Source organism: Gopherus flavomarginatus, chromosome 2 (genome assembly GCF_025201925.1).
Source record: "Gopherus flavomarginatus isolate rGopFla2 chromosome 2, rGopFla2.mat.asm, whole genome shotgun sequence".
In the NCBI taxonomy this organism is placed as follows: domain Eukaryota; kingdom Metazoa; phylum Chordata; order Testudines; family Testudinidae; genus Gopherus; species Gopherus flavomarginatus.
In genome coordinates, this window is record NC_066618.1 from 38,752,513 (window position 1) to 38,770,256 (window position 17,744).

The window sequence follows — 17,744 nt, forward strand, 5'->3', positions numbered from 1 at the left end:
TCCGGCAGATCCATTGGTGCTGGAGCTGGCTGCACACACGGGTGCATACCTTCCTCCATGAGGTACTTGTGAAGGCAAAGTTCTCGGGCCACTCGAATTCTGGATGGGAACAGATGGCAGATGGAGCAACATGCGATGATGCAGGCTTCACCAAGACAGTAAAGACAGTGGTAGTGTTTGTCACTCACAGAGAAGGAGAGCAGACATGAAGCACAGTTTTTAAAACCGGCTGGCAGGGACATAGTCCACTGGCTGGGGAAATGCCCCACAGAGGGGAAAGGCCAAGGAGACACCTAAGTACATGAACGGACAACTATATACAACTAAGAATTAAAATTATTTACAGAAAAATTGAAGACTAGTTCTCTTAGCAAGCTAAGACCATCGATTAACAGGTACTGGCCATGCAGTGGTAAGAGGGAATTGGAGTGGCATCAACTCACAGTCTCTAAAAGCCTCAGATGCACTACATGGTCAAAGTACAATGCTCATGCAGGTCAACGGACACTACTATGAACAGTTCAGCTCCAGCGCATGAGCACCCACATTTGGAATCCATATGGGGACTATCATTCGAAGCAGAACTATTAACTCCAACTTTTTAATAACATTAGGTTAACATTTAAATATGACTATTATTCAAGATTGAGCAGTTAGAAAAGAAAAGAAAAATTGAAATAAAAACAGAAACAAACATAGCAACTATAAAAAAGGGCATTTTAAAATGCACTTATGCTAGGTAGGCAGCAGGAAAATTCTTCAAGCAGCTCAATGGCTGTGTATTTTTTCTGTGTTGAGGAAGAGGTTTAATGAACCTTCCTCAGACTTTTCCAGTAAATTTCGCTATATTGGTCTAGTCAATTTTGATTGCAAGCTCTTCATGGCAGAGACCAGGTCTTTTATTTAATGTGCTCTGTAAAATACATTGATGGACTGGAATACAAATAAAGAGATACACATATAAAATGTTTGTTCTAGAGGATTCTAGCAGATCAAGATGCTCAACTTAAAAATTATTTGGTTTTGCAGGTCATTAAGTACCACATTCAGCACTTGAGTCAGGAAATGCCAAAATTTAGGCCACTTCTTAATTTTATTTCTACTCTCTTATATTACAACAATATTCATTAGAACATGGTCATATACTATTTTTCCACAGGTTCCATGAGACTATATGTTGCAAAGTGAGTGAGACGACCATTTAGTATTTTTATCCTTTTTGTTCAATCCTTTTTGTTCCTACTTTACTTTCTGTCTCCACTACTTTTAAACCATGACAGAACTCCGCCTTTCAATCAAGTCATCCCATTTTCTTAATAACCCCATAAGAATCCTCCTAAGACTTTTTGGATATCAACTAATTCTTCATCCACTATTTTACTGACTCTGCCAAAGAATTCGAACAGGTTACAGAGGCACATTTTACCGTTACAGAAGCCTAGGAGAGTGGCAGGATTCTTATCTTATTAAGAAGTACTCCTTTTGGTGTTTTTGTTATTAATGGATTTTCTTAACTATTATTTCTTTTACTGAAGGCACACAGATCTATAATTCCTAGGATCATCATTAGCAGTTTTAATAAAGATGGGCACAATGCTAGCCACCCTGCAGCACAGAAGATTGACAACAGTGTTTACTTGTATTAGTATCTTTGTTACTAATTAGTATAAATCCTTCAGAATTCCAAAATGAAGGATGTCGGGTGGTCCTGGAGATATATTACAGTTCAAATTTGATGAAACAACTTCAGAAATTTATTTTCTCTATCTGACAAAAGGAAACCTAACTGTGGCATTCCAATGCCCATCATCTTATGTGGTGAAGATCATTGTAGAGAAATTAAATGCTTATTCTCTTAATTTTGGTATTCTAGTTGATCCACTGAAACACCAGAGATTCCAACTTCTGGCCTACATAAAGAATGTTTTTCTTCAAATTTTTGGATTTTTTTTTAAAAGTGTCCTCTTAAAAAGAAAGCTTTCACAGGTGACAAAGACTGTCTTCTGTTCCATTACATGTTCCATTACTCATTTTTAAAGAATACCATTCCGACCTGAATAAACTGCTAAACCTTGCTATTTAATACATCCTCCCCACTCATTGTTTTTGCTTGTATGCGTGTGTGTGTTGTTTAAGTATGAACATTTTCAAGGTGTTATGTAAATATTAAACATAAAATGCTGTTTTTAACCTGGTTAATGGCTACAGTATTATGTTGTGGCCAACTTAAACTGCCGTATGACTACTTATCAAAATAAGCAAGAGTATCTACTTTGAGGATAGTGATATGCAGCAGCATTCAGTCTTTGCTCAAGTATTATCTTGTGCTTCAGTACTCGCTGCTATTTCACATTTAAAAGAAAAACATCTGGTGATGGTCTGAATCTTGACACTATTTAAATATATAAATATTCATTTGTACAAATGAAATCTGTTCCTAAGCAACACTTCGTGATATTGTCTTACTTAACAGACTACCAAAACTTTAGCTTCTATAATTATGGTAAAATTTTCCATTTTTCAACTGTAGCAAGGATTGGGGGGGAGGGGACAATAGGATACCACTTAAAACGTCCACTCCAGACACACAAGCTAAGGGTTAACACAGGAGTTCCCAAACAGTGGGCCATGACATAGTCCCGGTGGTCCATTATGGGCAGAGTTGAGGGTTTGGGGGGGCATTGCCCCCCCAAACTGTATATACTGGCAGAGTGACAGCCAGTGATGGCCCCCGCCCAGAGCCACAGGAGCTCAGCGTCCCCAGCAGGCGGCAGAGGGAAAAGCAGAGCTGCCGTGTGGTGGGCAAGGAGAAAAGGCAAGCCCTGAGAGGCAGCAGCTCCTAGGGCAGCTGGAGGAGGTTGGGTGGTTCACCGCTGTTCCCATTCCTAGCCACCACACTACACAAGGGAAGGTTATTCCCTTCTTTGCGATGTGTCCCCCTGTGGATGCTCCACTTCAGGTGTCAGTGGGTCCTGGCACCATTGATCGGAGATTTACAGTAGCAGTGTCCATGCGGGTCATGTGTGCACAGTAGGCGACTCATGGTGTTGTTGGTGTCACATGCAGCACGCGCACGACCCAAGCCCTCCAGTTCCTTTTCTACTGCAGAGTGCCTACTGCAAACTCCAAAGTAAAGGGGAGGAGGGCAGGTAGTGTAGCACCCACAGGGGGACACATCTGAAAGAACCTCAGTTAATGCACAAGACAGTAACTTCCCTTCTTCTTCGAGTGCTGTCCCTGCGGATGCTCCACTTCAGGTAACTATAGAGTAGTGCCTCTCAGAGGGCTGGGGGGACTTTGGGTTTGAGTGACTGAGGCAAGTACTGTGAGGCCCACTATGGTTTCAGCCCTGGAGTCATGAGTGATTGTATAGTGTTCAGCAAATGTGTGGACAGAGGCCCAAATGGCTGCCTTAAAGATCTCTAATATTGGCATATTATTTAGGAACATTATTAAAGGTTGAAACAGATCTAGTAGAACATCCTATAACATGTTCGGGTGGTTCTGTATTCCGGATACGATAGCAGATTTGAATGCATGTGGAGATCCATTTAGACAGTCTCAGTGGATATTGCGTCTCCTTTCAAGTGCTCGGTAGTAGAGACGAAAAGTCATGGGAATTTCCGGAATGGTTTTGTCCTTTCAAGGTAAAATGCTGGTGCACACTAAAGTCTAATGTGTGCAGGGCGGCCTCTGTTGGAGGGCCATGAGGCTTAAGGTAGACTGTAGGGAGATGGACTGTTTGATTCATATGAAATGCAGAAGTTACTTTCGGTAGAAATTTAGAATGCGGGAATAGCACGAACTTGTCTTTGAAGAATGAAGCGGGGACGGATACCTTAGTGATTTAAGCATTAGCCTGCTAAACCCAGGGTTGTGAGTTAAATCCTTGAGGGGGCCACTTGGGGATCTGGGGCAAAATCAGTACTTGGTCCTGCTACTGAAAGCAGGGGGGTGGACTCTATGACCTTTCGGGGTCCCTTCCAGTTCTATGAGATAGGTATATCTCCATATATTAAGAATGTTGTATCTGGAGGATCAGCTATGAGCACTCCTATCTCACTCACCCTTCTGGCAGAAGTAATAGTGACCAGAAATGCCACTTTCATAGATAAATGTAGGAAGGAGCAGTTGGCAAATGGTGGACTGGTAAGGCATTTCAGCATCAGGTTGAGGTCCCATGCCAGAGTAAGTCGCTGAACTTCTGGGTAAACTTCTAAGAGACCCTTGAGGACGCGCTTAGTGGTAGGGTGCACAAAAGTTGAGGTTCCATCAATCTCTTGATGCAATGCAGAAATGGCTGCAACATGGACTCTGATCGAGCTCATAGCTAACCCTGAACTTCCCAGCTCCAGTTGATATTCCAGCATTAATTGTAGTGGTACTGCAGCACCCGATGAATGTCTTTCTTGACACCAGGCAGACAACCTCTTCCATTTTTGAAGGTAAGTATTACGAGTGGTTAACTTCCTGCTGTTTAATAATACGTTTAACTTTTTCCGAACAGGTTAGTTTGTCATGATGGAACCATCAGGAGCCATTATTGTAAGTGAGTATCTCCAGGTTAGGGTAAAGAATGTGACTGTTGTGATGAGACAGCAGAACTGGACGACGAGGGAGAGCTTGTGGAGTGCATATCACCATGCATATCAGATAAGGGTACCATGCTTGCCTGGGCCACGTCAGGACTGTGAGGATAACCTGGGCCTGTTAGTATCTTATGTATCACGCATGGTATCAGTGGAATCGGTGGAAACACATACGAGTTGTGCCTCCCATTTGATGAGAAAGGTGTCCTCCAGTAATCATGGTCCCAGTCCCGCTCACAAACAGAACCTTGAGCATTTGCAGTTTGTTGGGGAGGCAAACAAACAATCTGATGATAGGACTACCTCACCGGCTAAAGATTGATCTCAGAATCTCACCCTTCATATCCCATTTGTGGTCTTGGGAGAAGTACCTGCTGAGTGTGTCCACTGTCGCATTCTGGCGATCAAGTAGGTAGCATGCTGAGATGTTTATGTTGTGTTGTATGCACCAGTTTTATAGTTTCATTGCTTCAGTGCATAGCAAGTGTGACTGGGAGCCTTGCTGGCAGTTGATGTAAAACAAGCATGCAATGTTATCGGTTATAATGCGGATAAATTCGTTCTTTATATAAGGTAGGAGGTACCTGCAGGCATTGCGGACTGCACATAGCTCTAGTAGACTGATGTGTAAAAGTGAGTCTCCCCAGGAGACTATTTGCCTTGAATCATGTGTTGATTCATATGTGTACCCCAACCAATCAGTGAGGCGTCTATGATGATCACAATCGATGGGGGTTCTTGCTGCAACGGGATGCCCATATAAACATTTTGTGGTCCTATCTACCACTGTAAAGAGTCTAGGACACTGGCTGGCACTGAGAGCTGTTTGTGTAGGCTGTGTTTTCTGGGTACGTATACCATGCTTAACCAGCCTTGTAGGCACAGCATATGTAGTCTTGCGTGTCGTACCACAAATGTTGTGGCTACCATGTGTCCCAGTAGTTGCAAGACAGTATGAGCCTGTATTTAGAGGCAGGCTCCTACCTCTGAGATAAGGTTTGTGATAATTGTGAATCTGGCTAGGGGCAGGGATGCTTTGGCTTCTATGGCATCAAGGTGTGCCCCAATGAAGACCGGTTGCTGGAACAGGATTATAGTGGATTTTTGTTCATTTTTCTGCCCTAGATCCCTGAATAGTGTGATAATGGTTTGGACTGTGTCCATTGTTTCTTCTCGAGTTGATCCTTTGAGAAGGCAATCATCCAGGTAAGGAAAGATCATTATTCCCCGTTTGCATAAATGTGCTGCAACTACCACTAGGGTTTTGGAGAAAACTCTTGGAACAGTAGATAGGCTGAATGGTAGCACTCTGTACTGAAAGTGTTCCTGTCCTACTGTGAATCACACGTATTTTCTGAGAGCTGGATGAATGGTGATATGGAAATAGGCATCTTGGAGGCTGAGAGCTAAAAACCAGTCCCCCTGTTGCAGCGCTGGCAGTATCATGCCCAGTGTGACTATTTTGGAACTTCTGGGAGTGTACAAACTTGTTGAGCTTCCTGAGGTCCAAGATAGGTCTCCATCCCCCATTATTCTTCTGGGTCAAGAAATAATGGGAGTAAAATCCCTTCCCCTGTATTGAGAAGGCCCTTGTTCCAATGGCAACTAGTTGCATAAGATGATCTACTTCTTGTCGTAACAGGTGCTCATGAGAAGGATCCCTGAAGAAGGATGGGATGGGGGGGGGTAAGGTAGGTGGTCGGGAGGTGAAGTGGATGGTATATCCCCAACAGACTATTTCTAGAACACATTGGTCCACTGAGGCCCAGATGTGATAGAATGGGCGAAGGCTATGACCAAAACATGGGAACAGATTGTGTATAGGCGCTGCATGGTGAAGGAGGTGACTCAACCCCTCAACCAAATCTTCAGAATTATGGTTTAGGAGAAGCTGATTGAGAAGTCAGCGCTTGGGATTGGGGTGCTCTCTGATGCTGCGAGCGTTGACGCTGCTGTTGTTGCTGTCGATTGTTGGAGGAGTCTCTGGGTCCTTGATAAGGTTGGTATCTTCTTCTCTTTGCAGGTGGGCTATAAATTCCCAGAGTATGCAGAGTGGCCCAAGAGTCCTTCATTGTGTGGAGCATCTCGTCAATTTTGGTCAAGAACAACTTTTCTCGATCAAAGGGCAGATCTTCTTCTTTAGTTTGTAGTTCTCTAGGGATGCCCGAGGCCTGCAACCAGGATGCCCAGTGCATCACTACAGCTGTGGCTCTGGCTGCTGTGTTGGTGATGTCTGAGGACGCTTCGAGGGTGTTTTGGCTATGAGTTGACCCTTGGTTACAGTAGCCTAAAATTGTGGGGGTTTTTTTCCCTTGGGGAGCTCTGCTGTGAATGAGCTAACAGGTATCATAACTGTATTTTGCCAACAAGGCAGAATAGTTGGTGATTCTGAATTATAATGTGCCTGAAGAATAAATTTTGCACCCAAACAGGTTGAGCCTCTTGTGTTCTTTATCCTGTGGTGTCAATCTATACTGGCTTTGCTTGCTATATTGGTTAGCGGCATCGACTACCAAGGAATTGGAAGGCGGATGGACAAAGAGGAGCCCTCACTGAACTCCCACCCCCGCTCACTGAAGACCGGTACACCAGCAGGGGGAGTGGGACACCCCGACCTCTCTCTCTGGCTCTGCACAGCACATCAGTTTCTTCCTCCCATTCCACCCTGCCTGCCTGATGCTGCAGTCCTAGTGCCAGGGAGAGCAGGATTCCGCATTAATGTTCTGATTACATGATTCCCTCCAAGTTCTCCCACAGCCTCTTCTTCCCACAGACCAAGGAGATCCCCCCCCCCCACCCCTGTACTCCACACAGGAGTGTGTTGGCTGCTGGGAGCCCACATGCTCAGCTGGGCAGTAGCTATATGAGCTCTCCATGCTGAGCAATTTCAAAACTTCCTGGGGCTTTGAAAGGGCAGGGGAGCTGCCTGTATAGCTGGATGCAGGGCAGCAGACCTCAAAAGAGTGAGCAGCGTGGTCACACTGGGCATTCTGGGATACCACTTGGAGGCCAAATAAACGACGTAAGGAACACATTGTCTACACTGATGCTGCATCGCTCTATGTTGCAAAAAGCTCTATGCCTCTCACTGAGGTAGTTTTATTTTGTCAGCGTAGCAGATGACCTTTTCAGCAGGAGGAGCCTTGCAGTGTGTACACCTTCACTTTTTGTCAACAAAAGCTACCTTTTGTTGACAAAACTGTAGTGTAGACAAGGCCTCATTGCCACAGAGGCGCAGCTGCATCATGGCAGCACTGTAAGTGTAGACAAGCCCTCAAATAAGAAATGTGATACATTTTACACAAAAATATGTAAAGCCAGATGTCATAAAATCCTATTCTGTCCACAGGCTAGTTTTCAGGTAAACAACTGATGCAGTCAGTAAGTCTGGAATTGCAAGCAACTCTGGATATATTTGATTGCCCTGGCTCAATCGTCTTCTGCTGAATATATGGTTCATTGAACCTTATTAATAATGGAAAGTCTGGCGTTGAGTGTGCCTTGCCTTTCGGGGTCAAGACAACAATGAGCCCAAAAATCAGGGAAGGGCCCTCCCCAAAACACATCAAGTAATAAAGGGCACACATCCAGCTCTTAGAAGACAGAGCATGAAACACCCACCATCCGAACTATTCTAGCCAGGGCAAAGGTAGAGCAATCCCTAGCTGACCCAGGATCAGGGGAAGCACAAAAGGTGGCTTTCAGCTACTCTTTGCTGCCTTTTTTATTAAAAAGTAAGTAAGTAAATGCGCTGAGAAACATTACACTGTGGAGTATACAAATAGTTGACATCTTTTAAATTAAGACGTCTTATATCTACAACATTTAAAGCTTCAGTTTAATTTACATTTTTATCCTAATTTTTTTTGTAATTGGTCTGAGTTTGTTACTCAGACAGCCAGAATATTATATGAATTGTGGTTTTAGGCCATTTTTCATCTTATTTCTTGAAACTACAGTTCTTTGACAATTATTGTTCTGATAAATGCAAACAATGTAATATTTTCTATCAACATTTTAGGTGTAATGATGGATTAGAAAAGTCTTTAGGGAAAATATTACTATCCCAAAGTTATTTTCTGATGTCATCAAAAAATAAACACTCATTATAAGCAACTAGCAAATAAGGATCACAGAAAGCTTCAGTAAATATGACAACACGTGAAAATAAAAGAAATCTGAGAAAACAGCATGTAGAAAATCAAGTTTGTTTGAATCTCCATTTGACATTCAGATTGCCACGAGAGTAAAAAAAAAAAGAGGATTATGTGACAATGAGACCTCCTTTCTCAGACTTCAGCAAGAGCTGCATGTGCTTACCTCAAGACAGAATTTGGGCCTTGCTTTTTCTGCATGTTAAAACTACTTTTTAGCCCTATTACAATTGCAAAAATAATACTGAATTATACACTGGTTTACATATCAGAAGAATTAATTAATTTACGGTGGAAGAATCTTTACTTATTGGCAATACTAGAGTCAGCAATGGAAACTCAGTCTAGTCTGACAGTCAGAGGTAAAATAAATATAAACATAACATCTTTTTATTTGAAAACCAAGCGGGTTCACCATGGAAGCCTGTAAAAATGAAACATGGAAAACCACTACGCTATTTTTAAAGAGTCAGTTTTCAAGAGTATAAAGCACACACTTCAAGGTCATTAGCATTCAACTAGTTAACCAATCACTTACCCACTGTGCACAACTAATATTAGAAAATTTTTCTACCTACAGTGCATACAGGATAAACAAGACCACACTCCTAGGTCCAGAACATTACAATCAAATAGGCCTCTTGAAGCATTACTGTCATTAGTCTCTCAGTGGTACATTTTACAATCCAGTTGGGCAGATTTTCAACACAGACATTTCTTCCCAAGTGTTAAGGTTCTCCCTTCTCTTTCCCCCTCATCCCCCACTCCCCGAAAAAAGAGAGCAAGAGGACTTTTTCTTTCAATTTCAACACTTTTCAACTATCCAAAGCTACATGACCATTCATTTTTCTTTTGGAACCATATCCAATAAATAGCACTAGTTTGTATTTTCCCAGGTCTCCATAAGATAAGATAAGCAGCAATGGATTGCCATCTGCATAATATATCAGACGAGTGTCGCATGAAAAGGTAATCAACTTTAACAAAATAATTAACCTTCATACTATGCTTGGCTTACTGATCCATAATTATAATAAAATAATAATACTTAGCTCTCATTATAGCAATTTTCATCAGTCGGTCTCAAAGCATTTTACAAAGGAGGTTGGTAACATTATCCCCAGTAAAGATAAGAATTTTGCATTATATGTAAGTAGGGATACAATTTTAAGAGGATTGTCCTCTGATAATAAACATTAATAAAAAGGTTAAAAAATATAACTGATAAAAAGTTAACTCTAGTAAATTAACTTTTATTCTGATCTGTGGTCTTAACTGTAAGAGTGCTTTGCAAATATGTGATATGTAAAACAAATCAAGATTGCTTTATGAAATAACTATAATATACTTGTGATGGGTTAGATCACAGAACCCACCTTGGGTGCTGCCACCCGATGTGCCAATACTACTTCTACCCCTGCCTTCCCTGCCAGCTCAGGACTCCAGCACCCTGTCTTACTGAGCCAGACACTCCCGTCTGCTCCAACAAAGACCCAGGGTCTCCAATTACTTGCCCCAAAGCTGCAGATCTACCTGAAAGCAGCGAACAGAAGTGTTCCTGTCTTTAATACTCAGATGTCCACCTCTATATGGGGTCTAAACCCAAATAAATCCATTGTACCCCATATAAAGCTTATACAGGGTAAACTCAAATTGTTCGCCCTCTATAACACTGATAGAGAGAGAGATGCACAGTTGTTTGCTCCACCAGGTATTAATACATACTCTGAGTTAATTAATAAGTAAAAAGTGATTTTATTAAATACAGAAAGTAGGATTTAAGTGCTTCCAAGTAGTAACAGATAGAACAAAGTAAGTCACCAAGCAAAATAAAATAAAATGCGCAAATCTATGTCTAACCAAACTGAATACAGATAATCTCACCCTTAGAGATGCTTCAGTCAGCTTTTTTCCTCGGGGTATGGCTACACTTGAAATTAAGTGTGAGTGTGGTCGGAGCGCCAGCGCTGGGAGAGAGCTCTCCCAGCGCTGCACGTAAACCACATCCCTTACGGGTGTAGCTTGCAGCGCTGGGAGCCGTGATCCCAGCGCTGCAGCACTGATTACACTGAGGCTTTACAGTGTTGTATCTTGCAGCGCTCAGGGGGGTGTTTTTTCACACCCCTGAGCGTGAAAGTTGCAGCGCTGTAAAGTGCCAGTGTAGCCAAGGCCTTAGGCACAATTCTTTCCCCAGGTACAGCTCTTCATGAATGAATGGGATTCTTCATGATGGCTCCACCTTTGTTCTGTTCCATTACTTTATATAACTTTTGCATAAGGCGAGAATCCTTTGCCCCTCTCTGGGTTCCCACCCACGCCCTCTTCTTAATGGAAAGACACCAGGTTAAAGATGGATTCCAGTTCAGGTGACATGATCACGTCACTGCAAGACTTCATTGCTCACTTGCCAACACACACACATACAGGAAGACTTACAGGTAAAACACACCCATCTGCAGACAATTGTCCCGGTTATTGGGAGTCATCAAGATTCCAAACCATCATTAATGGCCCACACTTTGTATAATTAGGCCCTCAGAGTTATATTTCATATTTCTAGTTTCAGATACAAGAGTGGTACATTTATACAAATAGGGTGAACACACTCAGTAGATTATAAGCTTTATAATGATACCTTACAAGAGATCTTTTGCATGAAGCATATTCCAGTTACATTATATTCACTTATTACCATATTTTTATAAAACCATATAGACTGCAACGTCACAATACTATATAAAGCCTTTTAAATACCAAAATAGTAGATAACTTCGTCAAATAAATAGTGCTGATTGGTTTAGTTTTACAGACATTGTGGGTTTAATTCTGCCTCTGGGGTGTGCTGAAGGCAAACAAGTTCACGGAACCCAGTGCACCTAGAAAGGGGGCAAACATAATTCAGCTTTCAAAGCCGGGAAGTACAGTACAAAGAGGAACTTATTGGTACTGGTAGAATTAGCAGCTGCAGAGGGGGGAGATTCTAGGTATGGCAACAGTTGAGCAGCTGTGCTGGGAAAGTGCTGGCTATACTTGTTGAACAGGTGTAGTAAGAGATGCTCCTCCCAGTACTTCCCTCAGGACTCTTCAATGCTGCTCAAGTTTTAACAGCCAAAACTCAGCCCCGTGTTCACAGCTAACAATTACAAGAGAGTTTGATTTACATTTTAAAAATTAAGTAGCACTTTTGTCAACTATCTTTCTGACGTTCCAAATGGACTAAACTGACCAGCACCTATTCTGAAAGAAATTGTAAACTGCAATATAATAATCAAGACAATAAAGCAATTAAATTACTATTGACTTCAGCTAATAGGAAAACAAATATTAACTTTCAACTTACAAATAATTTTGTAGTCTATATTTATTCTAAGACTTTGTTTTTGAGTTTCCATCTAATAAATAATTAGGATGTGCCCTCTTGTCCGAATGTTATGCTATCCATAACAGCTCCACTGAAAAAGCCTACAAAAGCAACTGTTGCCAGTAGACATCGAAGCTGTTTTCTATCAGGATATCTGACTAATCGGCCAAAATCAAATCCTTTTCTGGCATAATATATTTTTTAATCTTTAAAGTTAATTTAGAGAGACAAATACATCTGAACAAAGCCACTGCAGAGTTACCAGGTGAGGTAAAAGGGTAAATAGTTTATGGAACTATTCACCCAAAGCACAGCCAAAGATTAAACGCTTAAAAAGTCACCTTGATAAAAAAAAGGGAAACAACATTCATCCATAGTGAAAATGTGCTTGCAAAACAAAAATTCACAAAATTTCACTCTTTGAAGGAAGACCCATACACTACTCATTCAAATTTCTTCTCCCTGCTATTAAAACTGTTGTTTCTAAATACCATAAACATGTATATAAACATGTTTCTTTATTAGATCTGTTTTATTCTTATTTCACTCCTTTGAATAAATATGAAATACCAAGTATGCCCACATAAAATAATTTTAAAGATTTCATTTTTAAAAAATAAAAAATTAGGGATACAGGGTTTGCACCTGTACATTGTCACTTTTTTGCTCCCTCGGGATGCAAGTAGGTTTGTATTATTATGCAATTATCTGCTATTTTGTTCTGCAGCATTCAGACAGCAAAATGACCTTACACAATTGTAAATTTGGAAGTGTGAGCCAAAAATTTGCTATCATTCACTTAACAATATAGAATCAACCTTCGTCCCCAAACTATTTAAAATCAAACTATAAGAAGAGTAAGTCCACAAGGATACAAATTAGAGGTTAGTCATGCTTTTTATTTTTATTTTTTTAAAATTTAAATTCCCAAGTGACATGTCATTCTGCCATCACAGTTGGCTTAACAGTACCTCTGAAAATAATCTGACAACAAGCAAGCAATCTCGCTAACCTCAACGTCAGTTTCTCCAAGGGTGAAGGGAAAAAATAGAAAATAAGAGATTTAATTACCGCACTAGAAGTGACTGGGTACCAATATGTTTTTAAAAAAGATTATCTTTTTTTTGTAGGCAAAAAACAAAGATTTCACAAAAAATCCTCTTAGTTTTCATTAAAGATTAAAACAACTGCATACAAGCAACTCTTCCAACAGTTTTGCTATTCTCACATCCCAGATACCAACATTAGAGGAGGGGGAAAAGGGAAAGTGTATGTACACAAATGTACCAAAATAGAAAGCTTCCTCTTTAGGTTCTATCGCCTCTAATTTACTATCTTTATTACACACACTCAATGTTTTACATTTCAGAAGCAAACATTCTCCATATATTTTAGCCATAACTAAATGAAATATTTACAAGCTACTACTATTAAGCAGATGTGCCACATAATTAGCAACAACAAATCCACTTACTTTTTTCTCCTTCTCATGATGTTTATCCTGAGAGTGAGAGGAAGAATCACTTAAACTTTGATCATATGACCTATTAGATCCCCGTTTGCTCTTTTTCTAAAAAGAGAAGATATATTTATGTATGTAAAAAAGGAATCATTATAATAAATTACGGAACAATCCATTTCAACTGAGTTTGATAAAAATGCCTTACTGCTCCACACAAAAAAATAAATAAATATGTTTTTAACTGAGAGCCTGACAAAAACTGGCACTGCTGCTTGAAGTGTTAACGTTAACTATCCCAAACATACCAGAAGTCAACTACCCTCTGATTGACATTTGCAGCCTATCAATTTGCAAATATGCTTTCCACAAAAGAGCCAATAGCCACCTTTTAACAATGTTAAATTACATTTAGATATATTTTCACCTTCTGGTAACGTAAAACAAAAAAACAAAAAAGATTTTGCTCAAGTGAGAATATGGTACGCCATGGTGCTGACACTGCCATTAACTTAACCAAGACACAGGGAAAAATGCATACTTGAGACATGTCTCAAGTGCACTGTGAGGAGCAGGGGTTCTGGCTTCCTGATTTATCATTCAAATAAATACCAATCTGGAGTATCTTATCAGTTATGAAACAGAAGTTGAAAAACTATTTTTAAAAAAAGATACAAGGATGTCAAGTTAAAATACATTAACTTACTGGTGACAGATAGTGATTTTTTGTGTTGTTGTTGTATTATAATAATACTCAGGAGCCCTTGTTAGGGACCAGGACTACTTTGTGCCAGGCAAGTGTCCAAAATTCTGAAGTCACGTCATAATTGCACAATAAAGCAGGCAAAGCATGTCTCAGTGATTGCACCACAATTAAGGGTTTTTAAAGACAGTACGCCCAATGCTGCTTCTCTAACCATCCTAGGTTCTCGAGGTTACAACAGAAATTCACTATCTAGGTGTCTTACAACGACTATAAAGGGAAAAAACTGTGCATTTATTAGCCAATATTGACAGGACCTCACTAACAGTCCATCAGAAAGCTTCATATGACCAACATTCTCTAGCCAATTCATTATAGTTGCTGTTTATATTTCAGTCTTCTGGTGGAATGCCACACACCACATAATATTTAATATATGGGATTTTTTTAAAATAAAAGAAATACTAATTTGATAACAGTATCCTTAAATCATGTCTGCACTGAAGCACTGAGGACAAATTCAGTGTTAATGTAAACATCAGTTGAGTCATTTAAATTCAGCCACTGGTGTAAGACGACAGAATTTCACTCCAGGATTTTAACACTATTTTAACAAATAAAAGCTGTAAATCCTCCAAGTCTGAACACGTACATTAACATGAAGAGATATTCAGGATTATCAAACTGACAATCATCAGAAGAGGTACAAGCCACTCAACTCACAGGGTCTGATCCAAAGCCCAATGAAGTCAATGGGAGTCTTTCCACTGACTTCAAAGAGCATTGGATCAAGCCCTAAAGCATCCCCTTTCTGGTGTGCTTTAGAAAAAGACAGTTAGCCAAGGATCTCAGCTGAATGTAGAGTAATAGATCAATATACAGAATGCTAGGGGAAGGATAACAGAAGGAAAGAAGAATTTGTGGGCTGATATATCCTCCAATACATGGCTTGCCAAGAGAAAAAAATTTGTTAAGATGCTTCCAGAAGAATATGTAAGTGTGGCCAAACTAAATCAAATAGGAAGACGAAACATTACAGGACCTTAATGCAAACAGATATAGGTGCCAACTCCGTGGCAGCCCCACCGATCAGCTCCTCTCCCTCCCCCCAGCGCCTCTCGCCCACTGGCAGGCCCCGCTGAACCGCCCCTCCCTCTTCGTCCCACTGCCTCCTACCCACCACGATCAGCTGTTCAGCAGTATACAGGAGGCGCTGGGAGAGAGGGGGAGGCACGGGGAGGTGGCACACTCAGGGATGGAACTGGGGCAAGAAGAGGTGGGGCAGGGCAGAGCAGGGGCACAGACTGGGGCAGAACAGAAGTCAAACACCCCCAGGGAAGTGGAAAGTCGGTGCCTCTGAAATCAGAAGCTCATTTTGAACGATACAGGTCTATTACATGTCTTTTTTATTTAAGTCATTGTCTAAACAGCAAAGAATCCTGTGGCACCTTATAGACTAACAGATGTTTTGAAGCATGAGCTTTCGTGGGTGAATACCCACTTCCTCAGATGCATGTAATGGAAATTTCCAGGGGCAGGTATATATATGCTAGCAAGCAAGCTAGAGATAACGAGGTCAGTTCAATCAGGGAGGATGAGGCCCTGTTCTAGCAGTTGAGATGTGAAAACCAAGAGAGGAGAAACTGGTTCTGTAATTGGCAAGCCATTCACAGTCTTTGTTCAATCCTGAGCTGATGGTGTCAAATTTGCAGATGAACTGAAGCTCAGCAGTTTCTCTTTGAAGTCTGGTCCTGAAGTTTTTTTGCTGCAGGATGGCCATCTTAAGGTCTGCCATAGTGTGGCCAGGGAGGTTGAAGTGCTCTCCTACAGGTTTTTGTATATTGCCATTCCTAATGTCTGATTTGTGTCCATTTATCCTTTTCCGTAGAGACTGTCCAGTTTGGCCGATGTATATAGCAGAGGGGCATTGCTGGCATATGATGGCGTATATTACATTGGTGGATGTGCAGGTGAATAGACCGGTGATGGTGTGGCTGATCTGGTTAGGTCCTGTGATGGTGTCGCTGTGTAGATATGTGGGCAGAGTTGGCATCGAGGTTTGTTGCATGGATTGGTTCCTGAGCTAGAGTTATTATGGTGCGGTGTGCAGTTACTGGTAAGAATATGTTTCAGGTTGTCAGGCTGTCTGTGGGCAAGGACTGGCCTGCCACCCAAGGCCTGTGAAAGTGTGGGATCATTGTCCAAGATGGGTTGTAGATCCTTGATGATGCGTTGGAGGGGTTTTAGCTGGGGGCTGTATGTGATGGCCAGTGGAGTCCTGTTGGTTTCTTTCTTGGGTTTGTCTTGCAGTAGGAGGCTTCTGGGTACACGTCTGGCTCTGTTGATCTGTTTCCTTATTTCCTCGTGCGGGTATTGTAGTTTTGAGAATGCTTGGTGGAGATTTTGTAGGTGTTGGTCTCTGTTTGAGGGATTAGAGCAGATGTGGTTGTACCTCAGTGCTTGGCTGTAGACAATGGATCGTGTGATGTGCCTCACAACCTAAGTCGTGCAGAACGCAATGCCATCCACAGCCTCAGAAACACCATCCTAGCCACCATGGATGTAGAGGCTCTCTACACAAACATCCCACACACAGACGGAATACAAGCTGTCAGGAACACTATCCCTGACGATGCCACAGCACAACTGGCTGCTGAGCTCTGTGCCTTTATACTTACACACAACTATTTCAAATTTGATGACAATATATATCTCTAGATCAGTGGCACTGCTATGGGCACCCGCATGGCCCCACAATATGCCAATATCTTTATGGCTGACCTGGAAAAACACTTCCTCAGCTCTCGTCCACTCACACCCCTTCTCTACCTACGCTACATTGATGACATCTTCATCATCTGGACCCATGGGAAGGAGACTCTGGAAAAATTCCACCATGATTTCAACAGCTTCCACCCCACCATCAACCTCAGCCTGGACCAATCTACACGGGAGGTCCACTTTCTTGACACCACGGTGCAAATAAGTGATGGTCACGTTAACACCACCCTATATCGAAAACCTACCGACCACTATGCCTACCTTCATGCCTCCAGCTTCCATCCCGGACACATCACACGATCCATTGTCTACAGCCAAGCACTGAGGTACAACCGCATCTGCTCTAACCCCTCAGACAGAGACCAACACCTACAAAATCTCCACCAAGCATTCTCAAAACTACAATACCCGCACGAGGAAATAAGGAAACAGATCAACGGAGCCAGACGTGTACCAGAAGCCTCCTACTGCAAGACAAACCCAAGAAAGAAACCAACAGGACTCCACTGGCCATCACATACAGCCCCCAGCTAAAACCCCTCCAACGCATCATCAAGGATCTACAACCCATCTTGGACAATGATCCCACACTTTCACAGGCCTTGGGTGGCAGGCCAGTCCTTGCCCACAGACAACCTGACAACCTGAAACATATTCTCACTAGTAACTGCACACCGCACCATAATAACTCTAGCTC

The 17,744-nt window shown here is 41.7% G+C and overlaps 1 protein-coding gene across 10 annotated transcripts in view; it reads right to left on the bottom strand.

Annotated features, from left to right (window-relative positions):
• Positions 1–17,744, bottom strand: part of MLLT10 (MLLT10 histone lysine methyltransferase DOT1L cofactor) — a 236,833-nt gene that overhangs the window by 118,846 nt on the left and 100,243 nt on the right. For 8 of the 10 annotated variants that reach the window (XM_050942281.1, XM_050942280.1, XM_050942279.1 and 5 more), the window contains one exon: positions 13,579–13,674. The exons of the other annotated variants lie outside the window; for them this stretch is intronic. In XM_050942281.1, the coding sequence (XP_050798238.1) occupies positions 13,579–13,674 (96 nt within the window). The remainder of the gene's footprint in view (positions 1–13,578; positions 13,675–17,744) is intronic. 10 annotated transcript variants of the gene reach the window in all.